Here is a 14,383-nt window from a genome sequence, read left to right as displayed (position 1 = left end):
GACAATGGGCCGGCGGGCCGATGGGTCCGGGGCATGGTGCCGCCGGTTCCTGGGAGTTGGGCAGTGAAAAGTAAAGTTTTTAATGAGATTGTCCGAAGCGGCCAGACGCGCGAAGCAGAGAGTTTGAGTGAGGCGCAAAGTCCTTGTGCCCACTGACCACCGCTAGTACCAGGGGGACTTTGTTTCCTTTTTTGGCGCCTTGGAATGCGTTAAAAGGCTAGAGATGTTGGGAAAGAATTTTCGAGCTACACATTTGATGTGAAAAACGTTATGTTTCGTGTTTTTTCTGTTTGGCCAGACAAAGGCGTCTTCCCGAATTCACTTCCCGAAAATAGCTGCCTCCCGCCCCCCGTCCCGACGGCATCTCTGTGGGCGGCATAATGGGCGAAAATGTAAAACGCTTCCCCATCGCTTGGCTGATCCCAGGGAAAGTTTACAAACTTGTCCCTCGCCGGCACGCCGACACGCTGTGGTGGCGTAAAGTGAACAAAAGGGTCTCCTGATTACCTTTGGGCTACACGGCGGCCCTGCCGTTCATTTTGCTTTCTTTTGGGAGACCAAAAATCTCACGAAAGCATTCCATTTCAGTTCAGACTTCTTCACGCACTTCGGAAAAAAAATGTGTGGAATTCGAGTGAACTCAAACTAGGAATTCGCTCCATTTTGGTCTAGACTAGCGCAGCGGACAATTAAAGCACCTAAGCTGGAAATGAGGCACCGCGTGCTCACTGTGGCTCGATGCTGTATTGTTCAGCGAATCCTTGGCTTGATGGGATGGCTTGACCCAGTGAGTTGAAATGCACTTCTGTTCGTATGTGGCCGCTTCGAATACATTCTAAATGCAGTCACCCAGGTCACTCTAGCGAATCAGTACGTGGCAGCGGATCAAACAGAGTTCGTGGTGTGTTTCAATGTCACATTCTTTTCTCCACCGTTTATCGTGCAAGCTTTCCCATGTAACCCCAGACAGTTCAGTAAGAGTATTTCTTGTATTCACTATTTAATGTGTTTTTTTTGATTAAATGAAACCCACACCATTTTGATCATTTTGTCTAATCGCTTTTGCACATGTTTTACAATGTTTTGTCAGATTGATTTTCCCCTTTCTCAAAACGGTATTATCTTTTCTTTATCATTATTATTACATTTTTACTTCTTCGTTTGCTTATTGATAGTTTAAACGAAAGCTTGAAAACTATTGAACTCGTAACAATTAGCTTACCAATGTTGAAATAAAAACGCGGCCTATCGAAATATCTAGATAAATTATAAAGAATCTGAAATGTTGAAATTGCAAGTGTATGAAATTGTAAATCCCAAAAGTATATTTTGTTTTATTATTTTATCAACTTATTTTGATCCACCTTTTCATGGAACGTAAAAACACATTCCTTGGCGAAAGAGAGAGACAGATCAGCGATTAAATGCATGTCCATTTATCCCACAAACGGAGCAACATTAAAGCCTTTCTCTCTCGTGGATGAAAATTTGAGCCATTAAAAAACGTCCCTTAATCTCTGCGGCCTCACAGACATGGACATGGCGTCGATGCTTAGCGGGCCACCAGGCGCTAATGTAATCAAAAGTAACATTATTGCTCCTTAAATTCCCACACGGCACCAATACATACACACACCCATTCACGATGCTACGATTAAGTCATTAGAATGATTAAGCAATTACGGACGAGGCCCAAAAAGGCTGTGCATGTGTGTGTGGCAAAGTGCTCTAGTCCCCGGCGTACGTGAACCGGAAAAGGAAGTGGCGTGGCGCAAAGGGGATTAATTGCCGCCATGGTCTGTGCGTCGTGTGCACAGCTTTCCGAGACACATCATGGTCGCTAAAATTTCACTTTGATGCCTCATTATCCTGTCGCTCATCTGTGCACGACTGCCACGGCTGTATGCGTGTGTTTTGGGAACGTTTCATTTCCACCACCGGACCAGTGCTAAATTCTTGGCCCGATTAATGGAAGGCTTTCGAAAGTTGGACCACACGCCCTGTCAATTACAAGCGCACACAGCCAGACACGTCTGAGCAGAAAAGCGTCGTTACGTCAGTCAGTGGGGGCTTTGGTGGTCCCCCCCATTGGGTCGATGCGAAAATTGTGTCGTGCTTTTTATTTAGGTTCCATCGTCACGAGCCACGAAAGTTTGTCGATGTGAAGCTTTCTTAGCTTAAAATGGATTTTAGTACAGTGAGGTAATGTTTTGCTTACTTTTTTAATAATGTAACAGAAAATATTGTCATGAGAGATGACGATTATGACAGGTTTTCGAGGAAAACTAAATAATCTAGATATTCAGCTGATGGTGGTGTACAAAAAGGAACACTTTTAGGGCTAAAGAGGTTCTGGTTCTGTCCATGGCATATAAGTTGTTATGTTGGATCTATTTTATGTTAGGTCTATTGTACGCATGTGTAAGGAGTTCACTGACAGCAGCTGTTTGAAAACTCTCTGCTGTGCTCTGGGCCCTCCAATTCTTGACCACTCTTGAATGGTGTGGCATCCTCATCCAACTCAACGATGGGAAGAAGCAAATGAGCAAGCTGTTCCGAGAAGATGGACAGGATTCGCCATCTTGAAGATAGGTTAGTTTCAACACAAGAACATACCATGTTGCAGTATACGTTGCTTCGTACTCGATATTCGTCTTCAATCTTCAATCTATTCGTCTTTTTTCTGATTTCGACTCACTGAGCAATATCGCCAGAACCTTATCATCACGGTAAAACTGTTATTTAATTCCATTATTTTCTTTTAACTCACTTGTTTTAGTTTTGTTACGGTTATTACGCTCAATCTACGCTTTGGTCTAAAATCCAACAATTTTTATTAATTCGGTGAAACACCGCAATCAAAGACTGGCAATTGGTGTTATTGGCTTCAAACCTTGGCATGCGGGAAAAGGGACATTACCTATGCGTTAACCCCATCGACAACTTGGGGTGATCTCTGGGTAATGCTTTTCGCCACTGTCTAGCCTGTCTAGTCTAGGAGATTAACGCCCGAGGCCAACTTTTTGTTCGTTTCACATCCGGTAGAGCAAATGATCTGCAACAATCGGGGCCAGCACACCCAGAGTGAGTGAATCACCAGCCAATTGTGGGGACCCGGAAACCTTCGGGCGACGTACGCAAGTTTTCACGCACCAAACTCGGCGCTCGGTGTTGTGCCACCAACAGGCGGGAAGATAATTACCAAAGAACACGCACCGATGCGCACCGCAACCGGAAGAGCACAGCCCTCGAGCGGGAAAACCCCACCACGCAGGACTAGGAACGGAACTTAAGATAAAAGAAAACGGATAATTAAAGGCTACAGTTGGACGGGAAAACTTTGTCGGCAATACTTCACCCCGAAAAGCGCATCCGTCTCGGCTATGGTTCGAATTGATGAATCTTTTGGTCTCTCGAGAGAAAGAGAGTGACAGGGGAGGGAGCGTGACACGGCTATTGCCAAGGATGCACGGGCGCCCAGGCAGCACGCGTTCCCGGATGCTGGAGTTTTCTCATTATAAGCACCGCCAAAAATTATCTGCTCCCCATCGCAACCGGCTGGCAATAACGAACGGTGGCCCCAATTAAAGAACGCTTCGATGCATAAATAACGTGTGGCCGCTGGGCCGCCTCACAGACAATCGGTCGACTTGGGCTCCCGGAGACTTCCGCTCACGGGGGGCCACATTTGCGTGGAAATTACGGTCGCCGCGCCTTCCGGTGGAAGCAATGCGGGAGGCACAAAGGGAGGGAGGGAGGGAGGGAGGGAGGGAGGGAGGCACCAACGGGAGGTCCTCGCAGTGAACAATTGATGTCGCAGGCGCCAACTGTGCTTCAGTGCCAACGCGGCCCAGGTTATCCGGGGGCTGGCTATTATTTTCTCGCTTCACTGCAAAGATTTGTCCAGGCTTTTTGCCCGTTCCCCCGGAAGTCATTTGTTGCTAATGCTGGGGATGCTGAGGAGCTTCCGTCGTCTTTCTTGTGCGGCGCGGTTGAGGAGAGTGTTGTAAACAACCGTTTGCCAACCAGGATTCCACGATTGGGAGTTCCACTGCGTCGGAGCTTTACATCGTACCAATTGAGGGGTGACCACTGACATGAAACGATCGATGCCCGTGAAGTGATAGTGATTGGTCATTCTGTCATGTTGTGAGTTGGTGCTGCGTGTCGCGAGTATTGTTGAATCGGTTTTTACCCCAATGAAAATGTTTTCAGAACAGGTCAAAAGTGAAGTATAAAAAAATTAAAATAAAATATGTAGTAGTGTTGCATACTTTTAGGCGTTTTTACAAACACATCATCTATTTATTGAAATAAATGAGTTTATATTACACTATTCATTTGCGTTTATAAAATTTCTTAATTGGAAGTTGGAACAGTTCAAGACGTTCAAAACAATTAGTTTGATTAAGACAATTTATGTAAGATATTAACAAATATTGGCTCCAATAAAAAGTGGGTTCCGAGTCGATTCGAGCATTCAATTATGAGCGAAGCTCTCGCATTATTCTACCACTAGTTTGGTAGGAAAACTTAAATTGTTTTTACACGACAAATGCATCGCCATATTTGTCAAATCGAAAGCAATAATTGAAACCACGATATGATCGGAGGAAAAATTCGTGCAAGTTCACCTTAGAAGGATGTTAACAATTTAGATAATCAATCGATGTGTTGATATACTTCCATGGGCACGGTTCGTAGAAAATCGCCTCTCTGCTCTGGTTCGCCCTTTGCCTTTGCGTATAATCCAATCCGGATAGTCAAATTTGTACACTTTATCTCAGATCAACTGCCGGTTCGGTTCTGCGTTCGTTCGCTCCACACAACCATTTGCTGCGTATTTCGGGAGCTGGTGTCACGACGAACCGGCTGAGATGCTAAACCGATTTCCCATCGTAAACACCGGAACTAACGTCCTGGCCGTGTTACGAAACTCGCTAGCTAAAAGCTTTCGAGCGGGATTTAACCAGCCCAGCCATGTGCCTGCGTGAAGGTGAAGTGTAAAGGGCAAAATCGATACCCTGGCCACCGCCGGCATCGGAAGGACCCTCGACCCAACCTCGCGATGGCAATAACAAGCATTTCCTGTTGAGTAATTTAAAAGCCCGCCTTGGACTGCCGGATACGACCTTGAGGTTGAGTTCGGAAAGGAGAGTAGTGGAGCTCATTGAATCGCGGATTGAATCGCGCCAGCCGATATCTACGATGGGATCTATCTATGACTAGCAATGAACCAATCAGTACCAACTCATCAGCATTGGTAAATCATCGGCAGCTGATGGAAGGTGTGGCACTCGTTTGCACTGGTGAAGAAAGAAAAATGGATCGAATGACGGTCTCTGGAAACCCCACCAACAACCCGTGACTTTCCCTCGTGAAAAGAGAAATGATGGAAAGCGTTGGAAAGAAATCAATCGTAGCTGTAATGAGACTACAGCCATTGGAAAAACAGCTAGGAAGCCAAACGCTAATTTGGTATTCTCTTGCCCGACTAACGGTTTCCGCATTCATTTGGCAGTGGAAAAAATTGTAGGAATAATGAAGCATCGATCAGCAAGTAAGTGAAACACAAATGAAATGAGGTTTTTATGGATTCCTTACATATAGGGGTCTCAATTTTAGATAGTTCGTTCTTCCGCTTTCAACCATCTTTATGTTCAGCTTCATGTCCGTTTTTAAACTTTATTCAACTTAATTATTTTTGTTTTGAATATTTTGCTTAGTTAGTGTACTTAGTTTGCACAATGTACTTAGTCAACATTTCACCAGGTTTGGATGAGTTGTTTGAAGCTGAATTTGCATTTTTCCTCACTGCTACATGTCGCTCCTAGCTTTACCCCTTGGGTGCGATTGCATTCAAATGTGCATTCAAATAATTAACCATTCAAATGTGCCACAAGCTTTCCCAAAGTGATTGCTAAACAGATTTAGCAAATCAAATCCGTGATTGAAGTGCTTCTCAGATCCGCATCTCATGGGAATCTTCCAGCGGCCGAGTGACGACTCCTAGGGCCTGTAGCCACTTGGACCATAGTGTCCAGCGTATAAAATTGTAATTGAATTCAAATCAATTCCGATTCCGAGCCTAACTTCGTAGTCATAATTTGATTAAATGTATCCAAACGCTTTGATTGACGTAATTACATCGGCCCCATTGGTCCGGTCCGGGGTTCTACCGATTCCCGGCTGTCCCGTTGCGGGTTCTTCGCTTCCGAGATGCAAACATTGCGGTGATCGTGGGTGTCGAACCACCCACGGTCGTCACCAACGATCACCGGCCTCGGGTGGCTCGAATCGAACGGACTCTCGAAGGAATTGCAATCGATTCCTCCCGAAGCGGTGTTGGGAAGTATTGAAACGCACAATCATTGCCAGAGTGCAGCGCTGCATACTGCACTCTGGACATTTGGACCACTTGGGCCTTCTCACAGTCTCATAATTACAATTTTATACGGATCAATTACAAGATCCCCCGTTTTGCTTGCCAACACAATTTACATAATTTTGCTTTATGTTCACCTCAAAGATTTGGCCTTCAACTAAGGCTTTTGAACCTTTTCCGAGAAGTAATCAACTTTAAATCAAATGAAAGTGTTAGTAGTGTTTCAATCAATAACAATATTAGTGATATTCTTTCTATGTGCAAACGAACCGGACACTTTTCTTTCAATGCAAAAGGCTTACAGTATGTGGAACAGCAGATATTTTTTCTTTCCTTCCCTTTTTTTCTTCCGATGTCATTTCAAAATAAATAAACTGTGTGTTTCGAGTCAAAAAAGGACGCAACATCCCCGAAGTTGATGAAGAATAAATAAGTGCCAATGCGAGGCGACCCGATAGTTTAACGTAACCATTTCGAAAGGTTAACTGTTGACTTCCTTTCTGATTCAATTTCTGGCGCCAGTCGAACGATTGATGTTCTGGGCGATTGAATCCTCGCAAATGAAGCCGATTCAAAGTTCAATCAGCATTCAAAACCCCTCCCCCGTTAGCCGATAAGAAACCAATCCATCTTCGTCCACTTACCGACGACGTTGAGCGACACGAAGTAGCTGAGGATCGGCAGGGTAGAGATCTGGCACTCGTAGAGTCCGGCGTCCCGTTTCTGGGCCCACTTGATCTGCAGCGTCCAGTCGCCGGTGCTCTTGTGATGGTTGGCCTGGAACCGCTGGTCCGAGGTGTAGGTGTAGCTGCCGACGGTCAGTATGTGGAGGTCGCGGTGGCGGATCCACGAGACCTGGATGGCCGGGACGGGGTGAATCCATTTAAAATCCAGCAGCATTCCATCAACGACACCGTCAGGCCCGGCCGGCATGAAATGAGAAATGTACGTCAAGAGTAAATATTTAATTTGATTATTCAAAGCCTCAACCCGACCGGTTCGGGACCGATAAGAGTGACGCGAAGAAAGAGGCAGTTCAGGATGCTGGGCCTGAGCGGAAATAATGGCTTCCCGGAGCGGGCCGATCGGAGAAGCCGGATCGCCGGAAGGGCCCGAAAATTTGCCGTCTTTGTTTTGGCCCCTCCGGATCTTAATGTTCTTAATAATTTCTGGACGGTTCCTTCCCGTTCTTCTAGCACTCCCGCTCTAGTATGGCTTCGCCATCGCGTCGATGGCTATGAATACTAAATCTTTCGCCCCTAGAAGGATCATGCCATCGACGGGACGAAATGCGCAAATTGGCCTCGGCGAAAATTGCGCCCAACTCGAGCGGAGGCCGGTGCTGAGTGCCCATCCATCTTAAGGACTTCCCGAGAGCGCAACAGCTGCTGCTGCTGCGGGAGAACTTTCCGGGAGCAAATCACCCGAAGCTTAGAAGCCCTGCGGGCCCCTGCCAACCCACGCTCTGGGGACTGCTTCCGCCGCCCAACAATCGCAAGCCGTTCCTTTGATCAAGGATCCCACCCCGAGTTTGCCGGGAGCCTCGCGAGCGTTTAGGGGATGAATGGTTGTTACCTGTTATTTCACTTATTTATTTTTCGTACAGGATTCGGGTTTTGCCTGCATCGAGCACACGGATTAAGGTATTTGTGAGCATGCTCTCGTCCGTTATGGGAGGGATATGTAACGGATTCGGGAAGCTGAGAGTACAGAAGTGAAAGGCTCTATGTCCGGGAGTCGATTGAAGATTTGGGTTTCGAATGGCCAAAACAGGGCACAACAGGAATTTTTACTTTTCGTGGAGCACATGAGCTTATAAGAAAATAAAGATCAATCAGTACAAGTGTTACTGGAGGAGCGATTGGAGAGTAAAACTGAAACTGAGTTTTATTGATGCAAAACAAAATTTATATTCTTCATTTCTTGGGTATCAAAGAAAGTATCAAAGCCATATGCTTGCGGCTTTAAAGTTTCATGTTTATCTGGTGTTAGTCTGCAGTTTTCCTTAGTATTGTTTGCCGTTATTTATTTAATTTATTATTATTTATCTTGTATAAAGACAGAACATTTTCAACTGTAGTTTCAAAAATGTTCGCAACTCAAACTCTAAAACGAGTCCAACATTTTTTATACAGTTTAATGTCATTTTTAACATAGCACAATGCACAATGTAACACAAGTGCAACAATCAAATTCGCAAACGGAGAGCCCTTACCTTGCTTCGCATTGCTTCAAGTCAGCTCTTGAAACGTTTCTTCGCATAATTATGATTATGGTTTGTAGAAGAAATTAATAGAATACACTATAACTTAGATGCGATAAGTTTTTGGCCATTATTTACCGCAACCCAACGACGGGGATTCCCGGGTAGATGATGTAACGTCGCCTCAAACGGTGGCTAACTAATTACAGATGGGCACCGCCTGAAGGCACCTTTCTCTGTGCCGACCTTCGCCAATCCCGAAGCGCAGAGAAGCCGCGATCCTCGCGATACATCAAAACGTCCTGGGGGCCAGGCAACGAAAGGCTACATTATAAAACAAAACGGCCCATGATCGTGGCGTAATTCTTCCTTCTTTCATTCCGTAATCGACGCTGAGCACACCAAAGTGAGCTGATAATTATTGCCGCTGAATGAAAATTTATGAACCCCCCGGGCGGAGGCGGAGGAACCCGCATTCGAGGGGCCGCATTATTCTCGCTTGCCAGGACATTATCGAATTTTTGATTACTTTTTGAAGGCACTGACTGGCCTGACTGGCTGACTGGTTGGCTGAGTGGGTGAACCGACTGCCTCCCGATGCGCGGCAAACAGTCAACAGTCGAGCCTTGCCATTGCAATTAAGGGAGCTCAGAAGTCCAGCCCGCGAAAGTCGATTTTCCCGGACTCTTTCGCCGGCGTTCCTGGCTAGACGTCCCGTCCCGGCCTGTTTATCCACCCAGGCGCCCGTTTTTGGGGGGCAATCAGTGGTAATTTTGTTTGGTTTGGCTTGTTTGCGGCCGAACCGGAAAGAAGGTAAGCAAATTAATTCATCTTATGCTTAATGATTGTTTATTTTTTCCACGACCACGCCGTGGACGACTACGGGTGGCCATCGACACAAAATATGACTGCCCTTGTTTCATACGTTTTGCCTCGTTCGCTGACATGTAGGCCACACAAATTAATTGAAATATATGGTGGCCACAATGTGCTGACCACATTGAAAGATGAGTTGCAATTGCCGGCCGAGGGCCGAGTCAGCTGCTTTGCAATATTTGCCTGTGGCTTTCGCGTTATTAAAAACAAACACGGTGCCGGCAACCAATGAGGCGTTCAAATATAATTTAAAACGAAAAGAAACAAAACGTGACAGGCGCGAATGGCAGACAGTCCCGATTTTTTAAATCGATGGGTGAATAAAATAAAACCTATCCAAACAATTTAAAAAGGCGCAAAAGAAGTAACAATGAAAGGTGCAAAAAATTAAATTAAGGAAATCGAGGGAGAAAACTTGGAAAAGGTGAAAACTGGAGAATGGAAGTCAGAACAATACAATGAGAAGGATACAAATACATAAAACATATAAAATTAAACAGTAAACGAAACGGTTGAAGTAAAACAAATAAAACTAATGATCCGAGAATGATATAAAAGCCAGTGAAACCCAAACACCAGATGGTTCATACCAGTGTTAACATCATCCAAACACTAAGCCAATCCTGGCACTAAAAGGGCGAGAGGACTGCGCCTTAGTGGGGACATTAGTGAAATTTAAACTGAATTAGGCTTGTAGTATCTTTCGTTGGCCCTACGCCAGCCTGTCACTTCAACACCCCAGCTTACATGCCACACCGGACGGCTCGTCGGTTGGGAAGTGACAGCGCAATCCTCGCTTTTAACATCGCCCATTATGACAGGACGACGCTCACTTTTCCGTGTAGCCGGACGGTCGGACCGGCTCTTTCCGGAGGGGCCAGGTGCAGTACGCAAAAAGCGCGCTGCACCGACCTGTGGCAATGCACAGTGGTCCCAAAGTGTCGTCTTACCGTTTTGTTGGCCAGATTCATCACCCGACAGCTGAGATAAGCGGATTTACCGACCAGCGCGGTCACATTGGTCGGTGTCGTGTCGTCGAAAGACGGTGCCTCCCATTTGCCGCTGCTGCTGCTGCTGCCACCGGCACGTGTCAACGACTGCGGCTCCTGATGGGGCTGGGCCGATGCCGGCGAGCCCGAGCCCGAGCCCGATGCTATCGAGGCTGCGGCCACGTAAGCGCTCAGATGAGCGGTGCTGATATCGAGCAATGATTTATACCCGTCGACGGGTTGGCTCTGCTGGACGCCACCGCTGGTGAGATCTGTAATTGGAAATGGCAGATGGAGAGGAAAATTGTTTCAGTACATCGATCACGGTGCAACCTCCAGAACTCCAGGGCCATCGGTTGAAGAGTTGTCGTTGGCGAACTCGCTCGCAAAGGTGTGGTCTTGAGCGTGGTCCGCTGCGCGTATGTTTATGTTATCCGGCGGTCAACCGGGAATAACCGGCACCATCTCGACCCCAGTCGACACTGGAACTACCAGCATGGGCGGAGAACCCATTTTGGCATGAATCTGTTATCGAGCGCGCCCCCCAAAGGGCATGCCTTCTAATCGTAACATCTTTGCCACTGGCTGGCTTGCTGTCTGGCCTGACTGGACATTGGGCTAGTGGCAATAATCAGGCACTGTAATCTTCACCAGCGGCGCACTTTAATGCTTTGTGCGGTAGTGGCGAACCCTGACACTTGGTAGCCAGTGTGCCTTGATGGCAGCCACTGACCCGGGTCCGGTTGGGACACTCGCATCCGAACCTGGGAGCGCTCTGCTCTGTTTGCTCTCTAATAAATAATACAGCACACATTCGTCTGACAATCATTTTTCATTTAAAATAAATGATCGTTCCGAGCGGGGCGGATGACGTACGATCGTAATTTAACTTGCAGCATGCGAAGATGAAGTGGAGCCACGAGTCCGTGATGTTACTCTTGGGTAAAGTTAACGAAAGAAAGCCACCAGCTGGACGATGCGGTGGACGAAGCGGTGGAGTTTTTTTCGCATATGAACTTGCAGATGCCCGTATGCAAAGATGCAGCACAGTGTTTTGTTTGTTTTGGACTAACCTTTCAATGCATTTTATTCTAAATCATCACTCAAAAACGTTTTACTTCTGGCTTTTGACGATTAGTTAAATCTAAAGTTGGTATTTACAGAATCTAGGGCTTAATGAGAAAGTTTATTGTTACGCAAAGAAATTGAATCTTTTATATTTACTTAATGAGTTCTCGCTGCTTTCCAAAGCATATGATTGTTATAATTACCGTATTTTTCCGTGTATAACGCGCACTTTTTTCCCAATTTGTTTAGCTCTAAAATCTGGGTGCGCGTTATACAAGGGTAGTAAAAATTTTGTCTCTTCCAAACATACAAATGTGCCCTTTTAGGTACATATTCTATGGTATTATTGAATAAATTATGAAATGAAACACTTGTTAGGAATATAATTATCCATACAATATTGTTACATATAATATATACCCAAAATGGGGGGTCTTCTAACTTATATACATTCTGTCAAATAAGTACCGGGAATTTGTGATTTAAAAAAAATGCTTTATTTGATTTTCGATTTTTTTTATGCGTAATGTTGCTACATATGTCACTCACTTATGTTGAAAATTTCGGCTATTTTTAAAGCTCAGTTAATTTTTACAGCTTTTTTGCGTGAAAGAGTTTTGTCTCATCGGCGATTTCTGCCTTCTCCTAAATAAATTGACCACGAAACGGTAATTTGAGTTTCGGAAACAAGACAAAGCTATAGGGAACCAGATTTGGTCAATACGGTGGCTTTAGCATCATTACTTCGTAGGTTTTGGCCAAAAATTCGCACACAAGCAACGATCTTAAGCTTCGTATGCACGTGGTCTGTTCAAAAAATTTCACGACATTTGGATTTCATTTTTGGATTTCGCGTTTGTGGTGGATTGCTTTGCACAAATTGCGCATAACTTTAATATTCGTTATTGACCGTTCTATCTATCGGCAACAACTCGTGTGGCACCACGACCTTGTAATTGAAGAAAACTGTAAGCGAAACTGTTCACATTCGACCAAACTTTGCTTTTCGACGTTTACATCTTCTCGGTCCTCTTAGAAATTTTTGAACAAAACAGCTGTAAAAGTAAAGTAAAACAGCTGTCAAAGATTAAGTGATAATTTAAAATGGCCGAACTTTTCACCATAAGTCACTGACATGTGTAGCAATCTAACGCTACAAAATAATCGAAAATCGAATAAAGCTTTTTTTTTAAATCACAAATTTCCGGATACTCTATTGTCACAATGTACCTCTTCAGAGAGTGACAATGAGGAGTACATTGAACAGCAATTAGAGAATATCAATTTCTCAGACAGCAGTGAATATGAGTTTGAAGATTATTACGAAATATAAAATACTAGTATGTCTTTTGCAATGTATACGCATTTTATCTGTAGTCTACTTTAGAATATTTATAGAGTATTTAGAGTAATACATTATTATCATTTGGTATTTGTTGGATATCACATATCTGAAAAATGTAAAGTAATAAACTTTTTTTCCAATTTTGTTGTCGTAAAATATGGGTGCGCGTTATACACGGGTGCGCGTTATACACGAAAAAATACGGTAATTATTGCTCATTGGTAAATATAACAGAAAATGGAGGAAACAAGACACTGAATTTAAGCTCTCAGATTTCTTGGCTATAATGTGTATTGAGCATACTTATGTTGTGCGAACAATGGAAATTCCACAACTAACAGTTTCAGATCCGATCGAATAGCATGAATGTAGTAAATGTGTAACATTGAATAAGCAAAGTGGCGCGCTTTGAAACACGCATCGAATTAGAGAAACAATTTGTACATAAAAAGGGGTGCTCGAATAACAACTATAATCGAATCAATCGCAGCGCTGATCTGGGTCTAGGTTGTGGTAGGTGCTACGTTTGTTGGAGCGTTGCTCATGGACCCGGGCCCAACAAGCCGGCGGTTTCTTCCGGCACCGTGACCCGCACGAATCCGATGATTAGTATGAATTTTGCATAATCATGCCTAAACGGTGCATGTACAACATTTCGCGTGTAACGAGACCACACCGGACACGGTGGTGCATGCTAACCACACATAATGTATTTGGCGATAATAAAAGGCCCATGTACAAGGGAGGGTCCTGGTTAAGCAGGCTCAACACGTGCCAATTAGCCTCTCAATTGGGACCATAAGAAATTTATAAGAAATAGTAATGTGGCAAAATGCACGCCTTGGATTGCACTTTAACCCGATCATGTTGAGCTTGACTAATTGCATAATTCTTAGCAACATTGGCGCTTGGTACGATTATTTACAATTCATTTATTGCTAACGAGCCCCCGAACCGGGAATAATATAATTAATCTCCTACTCAGTAATTACGTTTGTTAAATAATAACAATCCATCCTCATCCGCGAGGCCTCCGCAATCGTTTTTCTCTGGGGGGAGCGTGATCCCGGGTGCGCCGGTCGGTGCACAATTCCAGCACCTAAAACCCAAAAGAGCTCTTTTTTCCGTTAGTGCCGAAAGATAAATAACACATGTTGGGCTGCCCGTTCTAGTCGCGAAGGCAGCACTCGCGGCCGGGTTTTCTCTCGGTCCTTCGGGACCGGTATCTGCAGTCTGCTGCCAACGGAGGCCGGTTGCAGTTGCAGCTAAAGCGAGCAACAAACTGCACTCCGCACTCGATATGCCGGTGCCAATGGTGGCCACGCGGGCCAAAGCTCGCCGTTGCTCGCCTTGTGTTTGCTCAGCTGCAGCCGGTGGGCCAAAAGATTAAACAAACCAGACCCACGGTGGATGCATGCGACACAGTCGGCCCCCCCGGGAGACTCTGGGGCCTTCTTCTGATTTGATATAAATGTACATTTTCTTGTTCCGCATTTCGACACACACCACTCACCGGA

At 45.1% G+C, this 14,383-nt stretch overlaps 1 protein-coding gene across 1 annotated transcript in view; it reads right to left on the bottom strand.

Moving 5' to 3' along the window:
- LOC131215380 (protein sidekick-like) overlaps window positions 1–14,383 on the bottom strand; it is a 100,804-nt gene that overhangs the window by 16,611 nt on the left and 69,810 nt on the right. The window contains exons 2-3 of the mRNA XM_058209769.1: window positions 10,415–10,725; window positions 7,030–7,240 (exon numbers count right to left, since the gene is read on the bottom strand). Coding sequence (XP_058065752.1) covers window positions 7,030–7,240; window positions 10,415–10,725 — 522 coding nt within the window. The remainder of the gene's footprint in view (window positions 1–7,029; window positions 7,241–10,414; window positions 10,726–14,383) is intronic.

This window comes from Anopheles bellator, chromosome 1, assembly GCF_943735745.2.
Source record: "Anopheles bellator chromosome 1, idAnoBellAS_SP24_06.2, whole genome shotgun sequence".
NCBI classification, from domain to species: domain Eukaryota; kingdom Metazoa; phylum Arthropoda; class Insecta; order Diptera; family Culicidae; genus Anopheles; species Anopheles bellator.
This window is presented reverse-complemented; position numbering and strand designations above follow the sequence as displayed.